Below are 21,574 nucleotides of genomic sequence, written 5' to 3'. Positions count from 1 at the left end.
ATAATGACCTCATCCGCCACCTTATGCCTAGACTCTACTCCGTACATATATAATCGTATAGAGCAGATCTATTTCGGGAAGCAAATGCCTTCGTTCTCTCTGGGGTGATCGCCCTGTGGACTTCTCTGCCCTGATTTACTTCCCCACGAGCCGCGTCGATCTTGAACTACGTCACTAGACGTATAGACTACATAGTATATTTAGTGGCCTAGGGATCTCTTCCCACAACTATCTTGTAAGCACGTATTTTCCTAGAACCCAAATCAGGCACAGGGAAACACGGTCCCGATTCAAATGTCCTGTCGCACAACGAGCTCTGCTTCACCACTGGAAGGGTTCATGCGTTCGGTGGAGGCTGTCTAGGAGCTGTGGGCCTGGATCATGGTGGTTTCACTATCTTCTTTCGAAGTGTCAGAACTTTCCTTATTTTTTAAAAAAGGTCAAAAGACATTGATTCTCCATGAATCATACTCCTAAGAGCTATTAGCTAATAATTGCCGTATGTATCATTAATGTTCCACAGCAGCTACCCAGTCAGGGGGAGCCTTGAACCTGAGTAACAACAGATCCACGTACCTAGTTCATAATAATCAATGCTTCCAGTCACAGAATCAGGGCATATGCCATTAGATTTATGCTTAGTACCACTAGTGCCAAACGCGAACGCATGCAGCTAGCTCATAGGATACCTTTTCCCCTTCCCCCAACTCCCCCAACTCCTCCACTTTCCCCTCACTAGCCGTTGCTCTTATCCAGACTGTATCAATCCCAATAGTGTGCCCCTCATTTTCATCAGTTGAACCAATTATCATCCAGCTCATTACATGCGTTCATCAGGCTATCCCCTTCCAGCTGATTGAAGTCCCCATTATTCTCTCCAAAATTATCAGTGTCCATGAACAAATCGTCGAAGTTTGATTCAGCGGGCCCCATGAAATCCTCCCCGGAGTTACCCTGTAGAAAATTGCCGTCATCCCCTTCTGTCTTCTGTAACTCCATATCAAATGCACCACCACTAGCAGGGACATCCGAAGTATTCCCCAGAGGTTGAGTCGTGCTTAACCTGTCCGCACCACCAGCAGCGCCGGAGGCTGTGAAATTTGACCCGGATAGGAAAGCTTGATTGCCCATGTCATCATCGTTGAAGTCTAAGCTAAGACCAAACTCGTTTGTGCCCCCAGCGTTGTTGAGGACTGAATCAAAAGTGAGATCTTCATTGGGTCCAGGGGGTGATTGACGGGGAGCATTGTTATCGCTCTCATTTTTGACAACGACATCATCGCCTGATTGGGTGTCGGGCTTGATCTCTGCCGCTGATTGGCTCACGGAGATAGCTTCTTCTGATTTAGGCATAGTTTCAAGCTCTGTGCCCATTTCGACTTTCTCAGTCGGGGGAGGTTGAATGTCAGGTTCAACCTGTTGGTTCACATCGCTCATTGTCACATCTTCGACGGGCTGAGGAGCGGCACTAGTGGCCTTGAGAGCCTCGTAATCCCTTTCCAAAAAGGCTTTCGCGATGAACTGCATAGGGTCAGAAATGAAAAGGGAACCCGAAAAAAGCAACAAAAAAAAAGCAAAAATGAGTATATTTGAGATTGTTGATATTTACTCACAATTTGCTCTGATAGGTTATCCAAGGCATTTTGGAAGCTATCATGATACAACGGAATGGATCGTTGCAGATTGATTCGCGACGGCATGGAGCCAGACTTGCGAAACAAACGACCGGTATCAATGAGCTAGAAGGTGTCAGAGGCTATATGCCAAGAGTGATGTTCCAGAGCCAGCGCTTACCGTCCGCTCTATTATGCTTGAGAGCTCCGTAAGGGATTCCGGGTTTGAATAACTAGTTGAATAGCTGGCCATGGTTAGAATATGGGAATGTGAAGACGAGTAGTGTAGTTTTCCAACTCGGACGATATACAAGTTGAAGGAAGAACTTGGGAGAAGTTAAGAATTTGGGGAGACCGGAGAGTAAATAGACTAAACCCATTGAGGTAAAGTGTCCTCCCCCCCACCCCTAGCGGTTAACTTCCTCCCTTTACCTTTGCTCTTCTCCAGTTCCTTTTTTTTCTTTCTGTATCCTCAACTTCTTTCCAGTTCCCTTTTTCCTTTTTCTCTTTTCTTTGTTTGGCTTTCCCCTGTAAAGGGACTTGCATTTGGTTTTCTTCAAGCTTTCTCAGCCTCTTTTTTGTTGGGCTTTCTACCCTTCCAACGCGCTTTGTATCGTTTCAAACAAATCTCCGACCGCAGCTTTATCAGGCCACAGAAACATCTCCCTTATTCTACCGGAGCTGGATCGAAAAAAAAAATCCAAAATCCAAAAACAAATCCCCCCCCCTCAACTCAGGTTCCATCTCGGTGTCTCTGTTACTAGCACTGTTTATACCCGGTGCTCTTTGTTTCCCCATCTTAGGAATCTTTCTTATTGGACTTCCATCCTGGTCCCCCGCGGCCTCCTATACCACGTATATTTCCCCGGTCTTATTTGCGATAGTGGCTTTCGGCGACGCTCTGCATTGTCTCAAATTCCGAATTTGACAGATCATAACACTGGGCTCTCCCGGTCTGACATTTAACCCCGTCCGACTTCCGCATCTTTAGCTTCCTCTGATCGTCTTTGGGATATATCCGTATCTTTTCAAAAAGCAATCATAATGGCTGAAAACGCTCAAGCCTCGACCCCCTCGTCTCTTCCCCCCGCGCCTCAACCCGCTGTCGGTCAAGCCCAACAGTACGATGCTCCTCAGGGCAATGGCCAGGGCAACCAGTCCCATATGCCCCCGCCCCCGCGCCCCCCGGTGATAATTCCCCAGAATACCAATCCGATTCCCACCGCCATGACCTCTCCCATGTCCGGAGTTGATATGATGTCCCCCACAAGCGCTGGTGGATATGTCCGCCGAGCGGCTCCTGAACCAAACAAGAGAGCCCTGTATGTGGGTGGGCTGGACCCGAGGGTCACTGAGGACATCCTCAAGCAGATCTTTGAAACCACTGGCCACGTGGTCAGCGTGAAGATCATTCCCGACAAGAATGTGAGTTCTCCTGACAGACAGCCCCCCTGCATATCCGCCCCCTGAGTTGTTGGAAATGCTCTCTGGAGCTCTTATCTGGGATACCATTGCTAGTCCTTGATGGAATACTGGTTGCTGACTGTTTTACTCATTCCAGGGGCAATTCACCACCAAGGGCCACAACTACGGTTTCGTGGAGTTCGATGACCCAGGTGCGGCCGAGAGGGCTATGCAAACCCTGAATGGTCGCAGAATCCACCAATCGGTAAGTTTCCTTTCGTTCCTGGTATTCTGTGGCTGTATCTAATTGCCTCAGGAAATCCGTGTCAACTGGGCGTACCAGTCCAACACTACCAGCAAGGAAGATACTTCTAACCACTTCCATATCTTCGTCGGCGACTTGAGCAATGAAGTCAACGATGAAGTCCTGACTCAAGCATTCTCTGCTTTTGGTTCAGTATCCGAAGCACGTGTGATGTGGGACATGAAGACTGGTCGCTCCCGTGGATACGGCTTCGTTGCTTTCCGCGACCGCGCAGAGGCAGACAAGGCCCTCAACTCAATGGATGGTGAATGGCTCGGTTCTCGTGCTATCCGTTGCAACTGGGCCAACCAGAAGGGTCAACCTTCAATCTCCCAGCAGCAGGCACTGGTTGCTATGGGCATGACGCCTACCACTCCTTTCGGACACCACCACTTCCCAACCCACGGCATTCAGAGCTACGATATGGTTGCTCAGCAGACTCCCCAGTGGCAGACTACTTGCTACGTAGGCAATCTCACACCTTATACCACCCAGAATGACTTGGTTCCCCTGTTCCAAAACTTCGGCTATGTCCTTGAAACTCGCCTCCAGGCCGATCGTGGCTTTGCATTCGTGAAGATGGATTCGCATGAAAATGCAGCCTCTGCGATATGCCAGCTGAACGGCTACAACGTCAACGGCCGTCCTCTGAAGTGCAGTGTAAGTTATTGCTATTCCTGTGATTTCCCGGCTTATTTACTCACTATCGCAGTGGGGTAAGGATCGTCCTCCCACCGGCCAATTCGACAACTTTTCTCCCCAGCAGGGCAACGCCGCTCCCTTCAACAACAGCCCTGCCGGTTTCTTCCCCCAATACGGTGGTCCCGCGAACCCCATGAATCAAGGTGAGCCTAGTATTCGTCGTATCTCTCGGCACTCGCTTACTGGTGTAATAGGTCCTGCCCCTGCTGGTCGAGGCTGGGATCAACAACCCAACAATTTCAATGGACCTGCTATGGCTGGCCAGGGCTACGCCCAGGCAGGTAATGCCGGGGGCTACGGCCGTGGCCAAGCCATGTCCCCGTCCGGCAACTGGGACCAATCCACCAACTTCAACGGAGGCTACCAGGCGTAGCTCGGGTTTTGACAGTCTCCAGTCAGTCTGCTCACATACGACACTTCCGGCATTTTCTCACAGAACTAAGTTTATTTAACGTCCTTTCTGTGTTTCTTTCCATAGCACCCTTCTACAATTCCCCATCACCGTTGATATTTTCTTTCTTTTACCTAAATTGAGTGGATTTTCAAGCGAGCAAGTTGCTTTTGTCTGAAACGGAATTTGTGTGTTGCGCACCCCATACCCCAAGTCCACTATGTTGATTTGATTTTTCTCTTTACTTCTTTTTTCTTTTTCTTTTCCTTAAGCGTGCCTTGCTATCAAGGATTCTTTGGACTTTTGTTGGCTCCGTCACGCCCCCCCAAATAAAAGCGACCTCCCTACTCTTCACCCGCGTATTTGGACTGTTGACTGTTTGTTCATTTCATTTCTCTAGCTGTTTTATCATTCGAGTACATTTGTTGTATCAGATTTGCTTCCCTGTCTTTTCTTAGGCTTGCTTTCTTTGTTCGATACTCATTCCACTCAAAAGATGCTTTTCATGGGTTGCCATGGATTCCTCGGTTGACACATTGGTCTGGGCACTTTCCCACGAGTATCCGTATATGCTGTGATGAATTTCTTTGGAGCACGCGACATCATTGATCTTTTTTCTAAATATCTCTGCCTTGCTGGCGTTCTAGCCCAGATACCAATTTGCCTTTTTTTCCCCTGCATTTTGCCTTTCCATTGCTTTAAACTCATTGCCGATGGCACTTTCTTTGTTTATTTTTATATATACTATGTATGATGTGCAGAGCAGACGGCGGATTGCATGATATTATCTGCCTATAGGCTCGCAGTGAAACTAAATATGTTGTGTTATGCTCTGCGGGGCATTTGAAGTCGAACCGGTTTCATAGCAGTTGGTATCTCATTGTAGCGTTGGTTGATTGGTAAAACCGCAACCCTTCTCTTGCTGCACATGTATGCAGTGTGACAATCAGATGTACGGCATGTTTTAGATTGGGATAGGCAATGTACATGCTCCATCCTTTTTCTATTCCTCTGAATTTTCTCTGTACTCAACTGGAAAACCGGGATCGGATGGTTATTTACTAATCACGAAGCTATAACTCCGTACTTATGGATATATGTGCATAGGTATTCCGGCTTTAAGTATTCTATTTACTCTTTCAATTAAAAGACACCATAAAAGACATGAAATTAAAGCCTCTAATATAGTATCAAGACTTTGCAGCATTACCCTCTAGCCGTGAGAAAATATTGAAGGTACATACTGGGAAGGCGACCGAGTTAAGGGAAAGTGCCTCTCAAATTGATGATAAGATCCAATATTATTATATAAATTATTTTACTCCATATCTTACCTGTTATTGCTGATACTTTATATGCACTAGAGACATAATTCAAGGCTATTTGAGCGTGTGTCGCCGCTGGCATCGCAATATTGATATACAGTTACATTGTTGGTGCCTGAGATATAGGGCTACAATGCCACTCCTTTACGGCCCTGTGCAGGTAACATTCATGGATGTCTTTGCAAAACAAAAACACCAAACGAGAAAACACAGATTCCGAGTTTCACCAAGCAAGAGGATTGACCGAGCTGACGTTCCAGCTCTCGGTTCCACTCGCACTAATGGACGATGACGAGAGAACCGCGGACTTGGCGGTCCACGAAGTATCTCCTCGCACGCGATCAGGCAGCGTAAGTAGCGGCCACAAACGAAGCCTTTCGGGTTCCCTCCTCTCGAGACTTTCCTTCCTTCGCGTGAACCAGGTAGCACACACCTCCCTGGAACGACACCACCCCGGTATGGATCACGATGGCGACGAAGACCTCCACTCCGGTATGCCGCAGACCACAGGCAAGGGAGGAACTACCAGCAGCCGGGCAATGTCTGCCGCTCTCGCACAACACCGAACGCGCCGTCGGCGTGGTTCACTCCGCAAAACTGCATTGCTAGGCACCAGGCTCGAATCGCGCGACAAAAGAGCCACCGCCAAAGCCGCCGAAGCTCTCGAAGCCCTCCGCGCCGAACCTAGCCGACTTCCTGCCGCCGATCTACAAGCGGCTATACAACTAACAGATCAAACCCCCTCCGATAATGGGCCTACGCGATACTCACCGCGCGAGAGCGGGGCCTTCGACGATGACCGCGACGATACCCAACAACCGGCCTGGTTCAGCGCGGCAAATACCCAGAAACCCATTCGACCCTCAATAAGTCGCCGACGCCAGGGCCTAGCACAGCAAAATCTCCAAGAACAAGCGACCGACGACGAGGACCTCATCTCCTTCCCTCGCCTGCACTCAAATCCCACAGCGGCCGACACGGGCACCAGTCCTAAAATCGGCTCTGCAACTGGCTTGCACATCTCCCCGCCATCCTCCAACTCGGCTTCTTTTTATTCGCTCCAACCTCAGCCCGAACCAGCATACCTGCCCGTCCACCGACACAAGTCCTCGCCCCTGGTCACACATCCGGTTGAGATGAAGAGCAGTCCCGATGTGGACGTGGACTACTCCGAGACCGAATGGTGGGGCTGGATTATACTGGTTGTGACGTGGCTAGTCTTTGTTGTGGGCATTGGGAGCTGCTTTGAGGTCTGGAGCTGGGCTTGGGATGTTGGGGAGACACCCTATGCGCCGCCCGAGTTGGAGGATGATCCGACTTTGCCGATTGTCGGGTATTATCCTGCACTTATCATTCTCACGGCTGTCATGTCTTGGGTTTGGGTTGTTGTCGCATGGGTGGGTATGAAGTACTTCAAGCATGCTAATATATCCGGGGAGGATATTTGATTTTCTTCTCTTGTTCCAGCGCATACCATATTATAATACCCTTCTTCTTGTGAGCGTTAAATGGCATAAATTCCGTGGGGTTTTGTGGTTGGCTGACAGTGTTGACAACATTCGATGGTCAATACATATGGGCTGCGCAAATATTGCAGCTATATTGCTGCCACTGCACTATCAGTTTCTGGACATGAGCGACAAAGAGGTATAAGCATCGCTGGAATTTTTCCCAGCAAATAATCTTGTTGTCGTGGCCTCATATGTACGGCCATCTAGTCTATAAACTATGTACATACTGAGGGGCATGTATAAATCACAAATTTGCAACGTCCAACTTCCTCAAGCGCAACATACTATCCTGCAAAGAAGTCGCTAGCAACGTCCCATCAGGGCTCCAAAGATGACTCTCATGCGTCCCCCTGTTCTCCGTAGCCCGAGGTGTCCAACCCTCCTGCACAAACCACTTCATAGGCAACTCACTCAGACCGCCAACACCGCCATCTCCAACACTCTCCCAATCAATCATCCGCAGAGCCTCCCCATGCTGATGCACAATAACCGTAAGTGTAAGACTCGCCATCTCAGTCCAGTGCTTGATCCCCAGCGCGCGCGGAATCAAAAGAAGCGAGTTTTTATCACTGGAATACATATGCGCACACGCATACAAATTATCATATTCCCCGTTCTCTTCTCTCTCGCGGATCTGCGCCAAACTCGCAGCAGGGTCCTCATCCGGTGATCCTTTGAGCCGGTACTGCGTTAGCTGGCGATATCGGTCAGGGTGTTGCTTGACATCCTCGGTGCGGTTATAATCCTTCATATCAGTCTTGCGCACGTCTAGACCGGGAAACTCGTGCTCGGAGATGTTCCCCTGTTGCACGGCATCGATCCACCAATCTGCGTCCACGCTGGGACTGGGAGGCTGGTCTTCTGGTCGTTTTGCCGAGAGGATTGAGTCGAAGCGCGCTTGTGCTGATTTCGGCTGGTGCTGGAAGAGACGCTGCTTCTCATCCCGCTTGAAGGAGCATATGCACGAGAAGCAGATTCTGCCTGCTTGTCTCGCGTCGACGGCTCGTGCGCTGTACATGAATCCATCGCGGATATGTCGCACTGTGTACACGTACGGCGTGTCGAGCCGTCCCGCTAGGATGAATGTACCCGTCATATCCTGCCGATATGTCAGTTTGAGGTTCTTTGAGGGAAATTCATGTATAATATCTTACGTGAATCACTAAACCCCGACCGACGGTCTTGGACGCTGCATAGGCTGCTTGGGCGTAGACATGTCCGCCGAACGAGCGCGTTCCTTGACCAGGATTGAAAGGTATTGCCAGCGAGCGAAACCGCTCAATCTTCTCTGGTCCGGTGGAGTCGGGATACGAGATCAAGGCATCTTCGAGTCGCTGCAGCGACATCAACTCGGTGAAAGAATGCGGGGAAGTCAGCTCGCCGTCATTGTCCGGGGCCCTGCTTTGTGGAGACATAGCGCGAAAGAGGCGAGAGGCGGTTTGATTTAGGCCCTTTTCTTCCCAAAGAGTACAAGTAGTGTGAAGCAGTTGCTTGTCGACAAGGGTGATTGTTCTGCGGGCTGATGGTACCTGTCCGATCAATAACAACGGCCTCTGAGCGGTCGTGGTATATGAAAGTAGGATTAAGGATCTGAGCCTTATACAGTATTCTGTTCTTTAACGGAAAACGGGTAGGATTGTCTTGTGGGGAGTAGAGGTGAATAGATTTGATAATGGATGTATGGTGATTGGTACCGAGTACATACCCCGGACTAAGAGACGGGACCGGCCGGTGCCTCGGCTTGTCAGTTTGACTCACGACCCTACAATAACTAAATAGTTCCTCCGTAGTTAGTACAAAATAGGGTGAATGTTCTAAGTGTAAATATTTCGCATAAAGTAACTCATTTTATGGCTTCTGAATCGATTATCTATGTACATATAGCATGCTTAGTCCAAATTCAGCGTTCACGACTGATCGGGTGAATACATTTCGGCTGGAGCGCTTTGCTTCAGGTTTACATAAATCGAACCATGGTGGCGTTCACAGGGTACGGCATGTCGATCTCTATATATACGTTGGGTTCCTTTGCCATGCTCGCCGTTGCCATCTTTCATGGAGTCAAGAATGGAGGGAACAGGAATTGTATAGTAACAGCCACAAAATAGACTTGTAGATCAAACTGGTATTTTATACAATATGCGCCGATTTTGCTGATAGGTTCGAGTGGCAGTTCCCTATGCCCGTGCCATAATAATACAAAGAACAAAAAAAAAGTGCTGGAAACTAAATGACGCTCCCAAATCTGATATCAATAATCAACCAAACTTTCGTCGAAAAGATCACGTCGATTAGATCTGCTCGGTAATGGTGGAAACGTTGTTCCACTCGACCTTGCCCTCGATATCCTTGATCTCTTCGAGCTTGTCGCCGAGTTTGACCACGGAAAAGTTGATCATACGCGGGTCGAGGCCGAGAGTACGGCGGATAGATGACTGAACAGAGCCGGAAGAGTCGAAGCGCATGATGAAGTGATGACCTTCAGTGTATCGGGCCTGATGTTTTGTGGTGACCTTGGGCAGACGGAAGGCACCCCAGTTGGTGTAGCCGCGAACGACGCCACCGGAGCGGATGACTTGGGTACCGGCATTACGGGCGATTCTGCAGTAAAATCATCTATATTAGTATTCGACAGGTTCGGATGATGGAGACCGCGGCGATGGTGTTGGTTCAAACGTACTCTCGCACCTCGTTGAGGCTGCCCGGGCGGACCTGTTAGCAGAGCGGTTAGCAAATCCAAACATTTCTTTGAGTGTCAATATGACAGTTTCGATGGAACTAAAGCATACAATGGCAATTAGCTCGTACAACATGGCATCGAGGGTTGGCGCGAACTAGAGACAGAAATGGAGCAATGACCATTTGAAGCCAGCAAAATCCGACGAGGTTAGCGCGTTGCTTATCGTAGTCTTGGCATTTCGTTATCGGGGAAATGCCGTCAACGAAACTCCGCCGGAGAAGCGCATCACCTTCTTTCCCTTTTACTTAAACTCTCTCCTCTTCTCATTTCACTTTCCACGCTTCTCATTCCTTTTCCCTATACCTCAAAATGTCCTCTGTCGCTCGCGCAATCCGCCCCTTTGCTTCCCGGGTCATTTCCCAGAAGCCTCTTGCATCCGCCTGCCAGGTTTCGCCTGCTTTCCGTTTCCCGCGGGGAACTAGGAGCTTCTCCCAAAGCCCTCTCTGTGAGTACTATGAACACCCAATGCTGTTAATGCTGTCTAGGACGATGTAAAACATACTTGGACCGGCATTGGAGCATCAAAATTTATCAAACATGCTCTATGATGTTACATTTTACTAACGGCGCACCAATTCGCAATTATAGCCCAGGTGAAGAAGTACACAGAGTCGCACGAATGGATTGAGCTGGCCGAGGGCGGCAAGACTGGTTAGTGAACAACCACCTCGATCAATTGGTCTCATACACCTGCCTTCCATCCATTGAACCGGTGCCAGGTGTATATGGCCTCCAATAGTATACAGAATATGGAGCAGCGAGCTAACTAACAGACTCTCTACAGCCAAGATCGGTATCACCGACTACGCCGCCCACTCCTTGGGTGATGTCGTCTATGTAGAGCTCCCCGAGGTCGACCTCGAGATCGTTGCCGGCGAGCCCGTCGGCGCTGTCGAGTCCGTCAAGTCTGCCTCTGATGTCCTCTCCCCTGTTTCCGGCAAGGTTATCAAGGGTAACAGCGTCCTCGAGGATAAGGCTAAGACCATCAACGAGAGTCCTGAGGGTGAGGGTTGGATCGCTGAGATTGAAGTCGCTGATGCTGCTGAGCTCGATGCGTTGCTCGATGAGGCTGCCTACAAAGAGACTATCGATGCTTAAATTTGTGGAGTGATTGATCTTGGTTCGTAATTTATAAATGCCTGTCTGGAGCTAGATGTGGTGAATTTCTTCTTTAACTGATGTTATGTTGTCATGTATGACCAATGGTGACCAATTTCCTTCAACGAGAGCGTTTAGATCTTGTCGATCCGTTTACGGATCGACGAACTATTCAACAAGATTTCTGTATACGTGGACGGATAGTTGTTTTATTTCCTTGTAGAGAAACCATAGTCCATATATCTAGGTGGATGTATATTTAGAGCTAGATCACGCATGTCGCAATAGTGGAATGCAGGTCTGTGTACAGGAAGATGATATCATGTATGAGAAGCATTACAACATAAGTTATACAGGAGGTATGGATTCACGACAGATCGGACATTGGAGGCGAAGTCTCATCCAGCTTTCCAGACAGGCAGTGTGGAATATATGACGACAAGGAGTGACCATATATAGCCGGCGACTCAAGATGCTTGCGGCCCCATCGGTGACGCTACTTCCACCCGAAGCAGAAGGCGCGGGAAGGACAGGAACCTCGATATCCTGCATGCAAATAGCACAGTCGAATATGGCCTTCTTGCGGTCTTTCCGCTGCTTATCATCATCCTTCGAATCACTGACTAGATCTCGTTCATCACCGCGCAGGGATGCAATCGACAGAACGCCACCACCGGCTTCGAGATCCTCGTCCGCTCCGGATAAATCGCGCAGCATGGGATGGTAATCGTATGCATGCGGTGCCCAGCCACGAGGCACAAAGAAGCGTGGCCCGAGAACGTCCTGGCTGACCAGGATCCATGCTTGAATCCACACCCATCCAGTCATGATGAATGCGCTTGTATAGTCGGGGCGGATAAACAACACGTTTCCCCGTGCCGTGAGGAAGTACAAGAATGGGAAGAGTCGCAGAACACTTTGGCCGGCAACAAAGTCCCACCGAAGAGCCTTGCGGCAATTTCTCATCGCGTTGCGGTAGACCTGTGGAACCCAGAAGGAGAGATAGACTGCTGCCAAGAAGCGGGTGTATATTGAGCCGAGACGTCTCGGCAGGAGGAAAGCCCAGATTGACAGGATGAGCATGCCAAATAGGGTAAGATAGAACCGTGCGTACATTGTTCCTACGTCGCTGCGGATTTGCCTTGGAGTTGGGGGAGTGGCTCGGGTGGTTGGCGGCGGCGAATCCATCTCATCGTCGGGGGCATCTTGGTCGGGTGACAAGATGATTGGGGTCGCTCCCGAGTCTCGTGCTTCCGAAGCAGTGGCAGGCAAAGGCAAAGTTCCAGGGCGAGTTGTTGGAGTTGATGGATTGGGCGGACGATCTTGCTCTCTTCTTTCTGGCTCTTGCACTGCCCATATTTCCATCATGAACTTCATTCCAATATAACTCACCGACAGGAACGCCAAAAATGATGCAGTAGCCAAAACTAGGAAAGATACTGCGGCATATAGTTCCAAAACAATGAATGTCAAAACAAATGCATCGCCGAGCGCCATCAATGCGATGGTATAGAAGCTGATCCGACTCCGGGTAGAAGGAGTCGAAGCCTCTTTGATCTGTCGAAGAAGCAGGGTGATCTGTGCAACAAAAACACCAGAAACCACAAAAATGAGACGAGATGCATATTTACTGTACTCTTCATGCTTAGGCCCAGTCACATATAATGCATCAGAAGGAGGAAACTCAGGGGTTCCTTTCGTTTGAAGTATGTACCCGCAGTCTGGGGAGAAGACAACAGCAGACATGACCATAAGAGGAGGATCTGGGATTGGCGCTCCCATAGGATATCTGAGCTCTTGCTCCATACGCTCCAATAACAATCGGTCAGCAACGGCATCTTCGAGCATGACTGGATGCTGCTGCAAGTAGATGATATGTTCACATTTAGGCGCAGGGAACTCCATCTGCTCTGTTCCTGTCAGAGAGGACCAGGGGAACAGTGTTGGGGGTCGATTTTGCTTCTCCGAGATGGTGTCCGACAGTGACTTGAGAAGAAGCTCGTGTGACAATTCGTAAGTGTCAGAAGATAGCATGAAATGCGGCAACGAGAAGATGCCGCCAAATTTCTCACTGGAAGTAGTCAAAACGATACTTCCGGTGTCTGGGAAGTGTACACCTAACAACGAGATGTACCAGGTACTTCCCCAGAAGTCCTCGCTCTCGACCGTCAAACTGGCTCGCATCTCTCTCAAAAGTCCATCGCCCATCTGAAGTTCTTCACCACCTCCCTCTTCAAGATCAAAGTAAAAGGTGCCGCTATTGCCAGTGATATTATGACTGAATTCATGAGTAAAGTATTCGTGTTCTTCAGCGATGGCTGTCGTGTTCAGAGGTTCACGGCGATGAACACCTTCAGTTCGCCGAACCCAGTCCCCCCGCAGCTTCCCGGTTGAGTTGCGATATATCGGAAGCAGAAGCTTGGTCAAGTTCAAAGTAGGCGAGACAATGGGGTCTTCTAGACCGTCCGGGGATTCTAGCCCGGCATTTGAGACCGCTGATTGTAACTGGTGGCGAGCCAGGCCTTTGACCTGCGGAAAAAGGTCCCAAGCATAGCTGTCATTCCCTCTTGAACCCGAAAAAGGAAGCCATCGATTGGCGGGCGGATCGAAGTCGCCATATTTTGATCCATTCAATAACCGAAGGACCTGTCGCTCATGGTCAAGCTCACGTTGCCGTGCCCGATCTTCATCGATCAATGGCGGTCGAGACTGGGAACTGAAGAGAAGGTAGAACACCAGCACGAAGAAGAAAAAGGAGCCGCGGTTATCCATCTATGCCACGCAGTCTCGGCATCGGACTCTTTTCTCAAAGACAGACAATAAGCATCGCGATAAAGAGAAACCAAAAAAATGCGAGAAGGAGGCGGGGAGCTCGGCTAAGTTACAGAGGGAACAAACAGAAAAGAACTAATGAATGACGAACGCAGTATAAGAAGGTGTCTACGGAGCGGAGTTGATGATGTACTCGACCCCGGGGAGCCTGCCCGCCGGGCACCCACTCCTTGCTGACTCATGACGCCTCAGGCATGATGGATGGATCGATATCAACCCTGGAAACGTTCTACTTCGGGATTTATACCCCGTAAAATTAAAATAGAGATGAACAAATTGTTTCTTATCTGACCATTCTTAGCCAGAATTTAGAACAGACCAAAAAGATAAAAAATGCCAATGCATTTTATGGCAAGAATTGTCCACTAAATGCGAAGACCCGAATGCTTGATATCAAACCGGTTGAATTTTGGTACAAATAGAAAAACGCATACACACAACGACCATCTCAATCATAATAGCTCTGCTTTATGATGCAGCAGCCAGGACACCACCCTCGGGCTTCGCATCCCGCCGCCGACGCTTCTCGAGAATGGCCTCACGGCGCTGTGCAAGCATCTTCAATTGTCTGCTCTCAACACCCTGAAGCCAGTAACCAAAGCTTCCACCAACACCGGCGAAGAGAGGATAGACCCAGAGGGATTCCTTGGCAAGGATCGGACGCATCTCGATACCGAGTTGCCAAAGGCGGACGGCAATGCCTGTCGGATCAACACGGTTAGTTCCAATGGCATATAAATAACTTGAACAATCGTGCTACCAAGCAGCGTGCTCTTGTGATAGATTGAAAGCTGGGGAAGGAGATGTGACGTACCGAAGCCGCCCCAGAAGAGTACTTTGTGAACCATGATCGCGGTCGAGCGCGGGGTTGTGGTTGTAATTCGGGTGCTGATGGAGATCCGAGAAAGATTTTGGGAAGGCGGATGGGTTGGCTGGTTGATTCAACACCACAGCAGCCGGGATAATTGGGGGCGGAGATAGATGTTGCCGTCGCAATAGTCCAGGAGAGACGAGGTTGAAGCAAATCAACGGGCCGCAGTTCCCAAGCACGGAACAACCATTCTTCCGGTCACACTTGTTATCGCTTATCGCTCGCGCGACTTCGACTTCCCCAGGCCAACTATGGCTTCTGATGAGGCAATGGATGATTCTACAGCTAAACGGCCTATTGATATTGAGAGCGTGAAGCGCAAGAAGTTCAAGACCGACGACCTTCCCTTGTCTGCGGCGCAACATGCAGTCATTGACAAACTCTTACATTCATTCAAGAAGAAGGGTGGCTTTGATAGTGTCCGAAAACAAATATGGGCTGAATTCAATGACGGAGTATGATATATTATCCACATGTTTTTTCGCACCATGCTAATCCTATGCGAACAGGAACTTCGAACCGAGTTTACCAACAAGTTAGTCGCACTTGCAGAGTCAGCGATCGATCGCGAGCCGGCACTGCTGTCCCGCGAAAGAGGAAAGGCAGCGACACTCATTGAGGGCGCGGTGGACCGCGGTGATGTCTACAAGAGCGTGGAGGACTCCATCGACCAATTAGCATCCAAACACCTGGATTTCATCCTGGAATCTGTTCGTGAGATCCGATGTCAGGACGTTGGAGAGGAAGTGGCTGCCCGTGAACTCGAGCTAGGGAACAAAACCGATGCAGATTATGAAGCCTACGTCAGCGCCCAGCGGGAGGAGCGGGAAAAAGTGTGGCGCGAAGAGGAGCGCAAACAGAGAGAGATTGAGGAAGAGGAAAAACGCGTCAGGGATGAAGAACGCAAAAAGAAGCGTGAACTTGAACGACAGAAAGACGAAGAAGACCGGGCCCGAAGAAAGGAAATTGATGAACAGAGGCGAGCTGATCGGGAACGCCAACGCGAAGAGCAACGAATTCTCGACGAGCAGCGAGAGCGAGAGCGAGAGGAAAGATACGAGCGACGAAGGCGTGAAGATAGGGAGCGATATCGAGGCTGGGACCGTGACCGCAGTCGAACTCGAGATAGAGACCGTTTCCGTGATCGCTCTGACCGTGGGTTATCACCTAGGCCCCGGGATTCAAAACACGACAAGTCATCTACATCGAATGTTCCCACTCCTGTGCTACCGCCTCTTGTGGATGAGAAGTCACTCGAGGAGGCTGCTTTGCAAATGCTATTGAAAGAAGGCGAAGAACTTGCAGCCAAGGCTCGACAGAAGCCCGAGTTTGACTTTGAAGAGGCCGAGGCTATTGAGAATGGACTGAAACCGCCAGTATCAGCGTTAGGGCCGGCCAAGACTGCCAATGATTCAAGGTTTTCTAATACATCTACGAGAGCGGCCAGCATATCCCGAGATGCTAACACGAGGCGTGGTTCTCTTGCAGACCGGGGTGATCGGTCCCGACATTTGACTCGGGATCGAAGCCGTAGTCGCTCGCGTCGACGACGCACCTCACGTTATGACACAGATCGCCGACGTGAACGGTCTCGGGATACTTCTGTGAGGTCTCGAGATCGTGATATGGATGCGCGCCGTGGCTACCGCGACTTCCGGGATGATCGAGGTGGTGGAAGCTACAGACCAAGCCGTCGCAGCCGCAGTCGATCTGCCGGCCGGGACCGCAGTGTTGGCCGCGACCGAGACCGCAACCGAGACCGAGATCATGACAATTATCGTCCTCGGCGCAGTCGGCCCTCTCGCTCACCTGTACGCCGACGTTCTCGCAGCCGCTCGCGCTCGCACCCCCCTCGTGCTCGTGACCGTCCTCGGTCACGTTCTCGATCTACTCGACGGCGATCTCGGTCTCGGCGTCGCTCGCCTTCTCCTACTCTAGATATTGACCGCTACGTGCCCTCCACCAGCAACCGGAGCAAGTCACCCCGCCGCCGGGTCCGATCTCCGGAGCGAGAGCGAGAACAGCGACCCCGTTTAGCCGATATTGACCGTTACAAACCGGTATCTGAACGAGATAAGGGTTCGACTCAAGCAAAAGAGGGAGATCCTGAGGTTGACATAGAAAAAGAAAAGGAGAAGGAGAAAGAAGAAGAGAAAGAGAAAGAGAAAGAGAAAGATACAGATGATCGCCGACCTCTTCGACGAACCCCTAGTCGCCGAAGGAGTCCTAGCCGACGAAGAAGCCCAAGTCGACGACGAAGTCGCAGCCGCAGAAGGAACCGGAGCCGATGATTTTTATGCAACTTTGCCATGTATGAAAAGACCAGGGAGACTTCTGCTTACAATTAGAAAAAGATTTTCGGGATTGACGCCGAAAATGACCGCTTTTGAGGCCAGAAACGGCTGCCTTTACACCCGTAACTTTGGACCACTACAACATTCTACACCCGCCCAGCACTGTTAGTCATCCTCTAGCCCTGATGTTGACGCTCGACTTGTACAGTTAGTTGTTCCCCGTATTTCCAACAACATGGAGCCTTCTTCCATACGTAGCCTTATCATCTTTCAAAAGAAGGGTGGTAAATGGTTAAACTGCTTCGACCCGGACGGTTATTGAAGTGAGTGCGTCTAAACGGGCGAGGAAAGAAGAGGAAAAAAAAAATAGAGCAAGCTCAAATGTGCGATTTGACTAGATGCTCACCACGAAGCACCCGTTCTTATTAAGACCAATGCTAGTGAAAATGAATTTATCGCATTCTATTGCGGTCTTATGCGATCTCTCCTCTGTGCCCAAGACTGTTGTGATAGTTTTCCCATTCAATACTCAAGTCTTTCCTTTTCCATCCTTCGCTCCCAAACGCCAAGCAGCACCGAAAAGCTAGCAATAGTTCTAGGTCTGGGGCTTCAGCTGTTCTTTCAATGTCCATTTGTCACATCTGTGGCCCGGCTGGCCTTCCCGCTCATCCTGTATATCCTCGCAGCGCCTGACCAGCAGTTCAAACAGACGTTATATTTCATCCAACTGTTTTGCTTCCCGCGCCCTCCCCTCAGTTGACTCTAAATGACTCGGGTCAGGACAAAAGTCGGCATCCATCCAACCACCTAGATACAGCACCCAGCGGCCTGACATTGTCCGCGCGGGAAACACGAAGTCATGTTTGACACATTATGCCACGCCATGGCTGTATAATAAGAGACAGACCGTGTGAATCAGCAGATGCTCAGGACTTCCCTTTCTAGCTCGTACTGCTGTTTGGCCGACCTTAGACTCATGGGTAGGGGCCTTTACGACGGCTCCCGTTAATACAGCACGATGCCCTATAGTTGATTTGTGGCGATGGCGATCCGGCTTCTGTCGCTGTGATAGGTCTTTCTTGGAGAAGACTTACTATGTAGTAAACTTAGGGGGTAATACTTCAACTATGTATTCCCAAGATCACATGCATCGATATCAGATAAGCTTATCCGTTATCAGTTCTCCACCCAAAAAAAGTTGAAAATGCCCAGACTCGCCAACTTCCACTCTTTCAAGACAACCGAAGACACTGAGATCATTTAGCCATATAAAAAATTTGTATATTGGCACGCATCCAAGTTGCTAAACCCCACATCAGCGCATCACAATCTCTGAAAATCTCTGCTACCCCCAGCGAACCACATACCTCCAACATCGAAACCATGTCAAACGCAACGATAAGATCTGAGGCTGCTGCAAGCAATCCCTCTCCACAATCTTTAAACCTAGCAGACCGCACTGCGCCCCGTCGACAGCGCGCCAGCTCTATTCAATCATCTGACTCCGACCCAACCTCCTCCTCGGGCTCATCTTCAGAGGATGACAACGAGAGCGAAAGAGAAGACAAACAACACTCCGACCAAGAAATGAATGGCACCGAGGAGTCGACCACCCATGCAAATGCCTCTGATCCATCCTCAATACCCCACATCGCCGGCCGCCCGAAACCGCGCATACATCGTATTAGAGGCGACTCGGGACTTTTGTCGCGGCTCAACGCTTTCTTGCCGAAGATGAAAGATGCAAATGAGAATTTGCAAAAGCAGATTGAGGCTGGGGAGGCTGGAGATCTGGTTCTCGATAATGCGGACGAAAATGCAGAGCAATATATTGAGATGGTAAGGCTTATTGATTGTGCTTATTGATTGTGATGGGGTTTGCTAATGGATTTAGGATCTTGGTCTTGGGGTTTTGGAAGAGAAACGCGATGGTGATTCTTCGAGTGATGAGGAGAGTGATGACGAAGGGTCTAATGGTGTCACTGGCACTGGGGAGACCCCTCAAGAGATGAATGACTCGGATATCATTGGGAAGCTTATGGGAGGTAAGAGTAAAAAGTTGAATACGGACAAGCCGTCTATCGAGGAGATGGCTTAATAGGCATTTGTTCGTTTGATTTAGTGGTGGGTTGCATTATTTATAACATTTTTGGTGGAGATGCGCGGTCTTGATTCAATCACGATTGACATTCATTTGCATTATCTTGGGCTTTGTGTTATCATTTAGCGTCTAATGCTTTTCTTTTTCCCTCTACAGAAGTGGCCCAGACCAATCGCGTGCACAAAGACACATACATTCATTCCCTTTGTATGCAACTCATCAGGAATCAAGTCTAGATAAACAGATATGGAAGAGGAAAATAAAACTGTAAAACAAAACATGAGCATATCGCGGATCCCTATATATGCATGAACCCATCATACACTATGACCGAATGACATTATTAAAAAGTGATATATTTTGCGTTTCACCATCTCGTTTCTTAGGCCACTTCCTTGATGCGGCAAGTCCAGCCGGATTCCTGGCTCAGAAGAGGCAAGCTGCAGCAGGTCAGTATACTGATTAGAAAGGGACGGCAAGGAGTGAACTAACCTCGCACCAAGACACCAACCCAGCTCGTTGTTTTTGATCTTCTTGGCTATCTTGACCTCGCGGGACAAGGGAATTTCGTAACCGGTGTGCAGCAGAACCGTCATGAAGCTAAGGTCCATACACCATTCCGGACGATCCCGAAGCTGTGCAAGCGCATTATCCTCACCCTCGAACTTAACACTTTCGAACGCCTTCCATTCACTCTCACCAGCACAAACGGTGGAGGTCAGCTGGTTAAGCTCATTCAGAGTGAAAGATTCCGGCATGCCAAGTGGAGCCGTGCGGTCGAAGAAATAAGAGAAGATGTACAAGTCCTCTCGAGCGAAAGTCTTTGCGAGAGATGGCTGGTGCACACCGTTGAAAGAACAGGGTGCAAGCTTACACTCGCCGCTCTTCTTCAGGATCTTCTCGGCGATAGCACGGCACTGGGGGGTCATAGACTTGTCCTTCGGGCCAACCATGCTCACTTCGACTTCAGGCCCCAGCGGATGATCAGCGGGGAACTTCAGCTTTACTGTCTTGGTCATTCCTGTGCCAATGCAGGGGTTGGAGATAGGCTGCTTAACCCAGGAAAGGTCCTTGGGGCTCTGAGCTAGCATCGCCTCCACGACCACGGTGTTTATGGCCGTGCGAGCAGACATGAGACCGTATCCTAGATGAGAGTGTTGGTACAGCTCGAAATGGCGGCCACCAAAGTTGAGGTCATACTTGTGGTCACCGGGAGCAAGACGCTCCGGCATACCACCAGCCTTGCTCTGCTCGAATGTGGGTTCGAAGACAATCTGAGTGGAACCGCCACCCAGATCAAAGACAGCGGCCGTAGGAGTCTCATCCGGGCCACCAATCTTGCCCAGCAGGTAGTTGGTTGTAATCCAAGCGTAGACACCTTCCTTTGAACCATCCATGATCTCGACACCACCTCTCTCCTTGGAGACAACGGGGAAGGGGTAAACAGTCTCTAGACGGTGTCTAACGGCTTCCAAGATCTTGTCGCTCTCTTCAGGACCTAGAAGACGAAGTCCGGCCGTGGCCTTGACGGCAACCGGAGAGCACGACCTGTACTCCTCGGGGACCGACTTCACAGCGACCTCCATAAGAGGGTCCAGACTCAGAGCTGCACCCTCGGCATCCTCTCCAAAAGAGCTGAGACCGGAGGAGCCTCCCTCCTTCTTTTTCGTTTGTTCGAACACTTCATTCTCAAGTTCTGGGGTAGGGCCGCAGTTGTTGAATCGGTATACATGAATTCGGGACCCAGTGCTGCCGGCGTCAATCATGAGAGCGTACTGAATAAGAGGCTTGGATGAATCAAACGGCTTGGTGCATACTCTCGAAGTGGACGCGTCACTGCTTGAAGGTGGTTGCTCTGCCAAATAATCAGTCCTGCGAACGGCAGCGCGAGCAAGGGGAACACCAACCGTTGGTAAGATTTGAAGTGCTCGGCTGTGAAGGGGAGAGCCACACTAAGACCATAAAGATGAACGCAATAATTGCCCCCGTCTTCAAGTAACGCGATCTCTGGGTCTGTGCCATGTTGACGGGTTGTTTGTCGGAGAATTGACTGGACTTAATAGACTGCGATATAGCAGGTCCGTCGCTGTTGGAGATGGAGCGGTGGCGGGTGGCCGAATCTATGTAGTCGGATTTGCTGTTAGGGATTTGATTGTCGACTCCAGTCGACATTCGAGCAGTTGTCAAATTATGAGGGTGCAGTGACAGGTGGCGTTTGTTGCTGGCGCAAGAATGGTGAAACGATTGTATGGGGTTAAGAGGAATAATGAAACAAGTAAGTAACCATTGATCCCGATGTCCTCCAAAAACACCAAGCCAGCCTAAGAAAAAAAGTGGATGGATGTAAAGAGGGAAAGTCTCAGGAGAGAAAGGAGATTCAGGGTTTCA

The 21,574-nt window shown here is 49.8% G+C and overlaps 11 protein-coding genes across 11 annotated transcripts; 5 read left to right on the top strand and 6 right to left on the bottom strand.

The window, feature by feature from the left end:
- Nucleotides 1-792: 792 nt before the first annotated feature.
- LCP9604111_2540 (uncharacterized protein) lies at nucleotides 793-1,866 on the bottom strand (the record flags this gene model as incomplete). The annotated part of the gene is made up of 3 exons (XM_039070029.1): nucleotides 793-1,521; nucleotides 1,614-1,739; nucleotides 1,795-1,866. The coding sequence occupies 3 exons, from the start codon at nucleotides 1,864-1,866 to the stop codon at nucleotides 793-795; spliced, it is 927 nt and encodes a 308-aa protein (XP_038931292.1).
- A 791-nt stretch (nucleotides 1,867-2,657) lies between these two features.
- LCP9604111_2539 (uncharacterized protein) lies at nucleotides 2,658-4,396 on the top strand (the record flags this gene model as incomplete). Its single annotated transcript, XM_039070027.1, has 5 exons — nucleotides 2,658-3,038; nucleotides 3,175-3,282; nucleotides 3,334-3,981; nucleotides 4,034-4,166; nucleotides 4,218-4,396. 5 exons carry the CDS (start codon nucleotides 2,658-2,660, stop codon nucleotides 4,394-4,396), a joined length of 1,449 nt encoding a protein of 482 aa, XP_038931291.1.
- Nucleotides 4,397-6,020: 1,624 nt separating this feature from the next.
- Nucleotides 6,021-7,187, top strand: LCP9604111_2538 (PIG-Y family protein; the record flags this gene model as incomplete). The annotated part of the gene is made up of 1 exon (XM_039070026.1): nucleotides 6,021-7,187. One exon carries the CDS (start codon nucleotides 6,021-6,023, stop codon nucleotides 7,185-7,187), a length of 1,167 nt encoding a protein of 388 aa, XP_038931290.1.
- Nucleotides 7,188-7,494: 307 nt separating this feature from the next.
- On the bottom strand, nucleotides 7,495-8,665 carry LCP9604111_2537 (acyl-CoA thioesterase; the record flags this gene model as incomplete). Its single annotated transcript, XM_039070025.1, has 2 exons — nucleotides 7,495-8,349; nucleotides 8,405-8,665. The coding sequence occupies 2 exons, from the start codon at nucleotides 8,663-8,665 to the stop codon at nucleotides 7,495-7,497; spliced, it is 1,116 nt and encodes a 371-aa protein (XP_038931289.1).
- An 876-nt stretch (nucleotides 8,666-9,541) lies between these two features.
- On the bottom strand, nucleotides 9,542-10,063 carry LCP9604111_2536 (mitochondrial 37S ribosomal protein bS6m; the record flags this gene model as incomplete). The annotated part of the gene is made up of 3 exons (XM_039070024.1): nucleotides 9,542-9,851; nucleotides 9,931-9,962; nucleotides 10,040-10,063. The coding sequence occupies 3 exons, from the start codon at nucleotides 10,061-10,063 to the stop codon at nucleotides 9,542-9,544; spliced, it is 366 nt and encodes a 121-aa protein (XP_038931288.1).
- A 236-nt stretch (nucleotides 10,064-10,299) lies between these two features.
- LCP9604111_2535 (glycine decarboxylase subunit H) lies at nucleotides 10,300-11,088 on the top strand (the record flags this gene model as incomplete). Its single annotated transcript, XM_039070023.1, has 3 exons — nucleotides 10,300-10,435; nucleotides 10,579-10,641; nucleotides 10,775-11,088. The coding sequence occupies 3 exons, from the start codon at nucleotides 10,300-10,302 to the stop codon at nucleotides 11,086-11,088; spliced, it is 513 nt and encodes a 170-aa protein (XP_038931287.1).
- A 348-nt stretch (nucleotides 11,089-11,436) lies between these two features.
- On the bottom strand, nucleotides 11,437-13,860 carry dscA (ubiquitin-protein ligase dscA; the record flags this gene model as incomplete). Its single annotated transcript, XM_039070022.1, has 1 exon — nucleotides 11,437-13,860. One exon carries the CDS (start codon nucleotides 13,858-13,860, stop codon nucleotides 11,437-11,439), a length of 2,424 nt encoding a protein of 807 aa, XP_038931286.1.
- Nucleotides 13,861-14,388: 528 nt separating this feature from the next.
- LCP9604111_2533 (putative NADH-ubiquinone oxidoreductase 14 kDa subunit) lies at nucleotides 14,389-14,768 on the bottom strand (the record flags this gene model as incomplete). Its single annotated transcript, XM_039070021.1, has 2 exons — nucleotides 14,389-14,621; nucleotides 14,735-14,768. The coding sequence occupies 2 exons, from the start codon at nucleotides 14,766-14,768 to the stop codon at nucleotides 14,389-14,391; spliced, it is 267 nt and encodes an 88-aa protein (XP_038931285.1).
- A 274-nt stretch (nucleotides 14,769-15,042) lies between these two features.
- On the top strand, nucleotides 15,043-17,082 carry LCP9604111_2532 (BOD1/SHG1 domain-containing protein; the record flags this gene model as incomplete). The annotated part of the gene is made up of 2 exons (XM_039070020.1): nucleotides 15,043-15,246; nucleotides 15,301-17,082. The coding sequence occupies 2 exons, from the start codon at nucleotides 15,043-15,045 to the stop codon at nucleotides 17,080-17,082; spliced, it is 1,986 nt and encodes a 661-aa protein (XP_038931284.1).
- A 1,386-nt stretch (nucleotides 17,083-18,468) lies between these two features.
- Nucleotides 18,469-19,183, top strand: LCP9604111_2531 (NOPCHAP1/New4 family protein; the record flags this gene model as incomplete). Its single annotated transcript, XM_039070019.1, has 2 exons — nucleotides 18,469-18,924; nucleotides 18,980-19,183. The coding sequence occupies 2 exons, from the start codon at nucleotides 18,469-18,471 to the stop codon at nucleotides 19,181-19,183; spliced, it is 660 nt and encodes a 219-aa protein (XP_038931283.1).
- A 385-nt stretch (nucleotides 19,184-19,568) lies between these two features.
- Nucleotides 19,569-21,358, bottom strand: LCP9604111_2530 (guanosine diphosphatase; the record flags this gene model as incomplete). The annotated part of the gene is made up of 3 exons (XM_039070018.1): nucleotides 19,569-19,626; nucleotides 19,679-21,041; nucleotides 21,094-21,358. The coding sequence occupies 3 exons, from the start codon at nucleotides 21,356-21,358 to the stop codon at nucleotides 19,569-19,571; spliced, it is 1,686 nt and encodes a 561-aa protein (XP_038931282.1).
- Between the last annotated feature and the right edge of the window lie 216 nt (nucleotides 21,359-21,574).

This window comes from Penicillium roqueforti, assembly GCF_015533775.1.
Source record: "Penicillium roqueforti strain LCP96 04111 chromosome Unknown scaffold_03, whole genome shotgun sequence".
In the NCBI taxonomy this organism is placed as follows: Eukaryota; Fungi; Ascomycota; class Eurotiomycetes; order Eurotiales; family Aspergillaceae; genus Penicillium; species Penicillium roqueforti.
The sequence above is the reverse complement of the archived record's forward strand: the minus strand, read 5'-3'. Positions and strand labels throughout refer to the sequence as shown.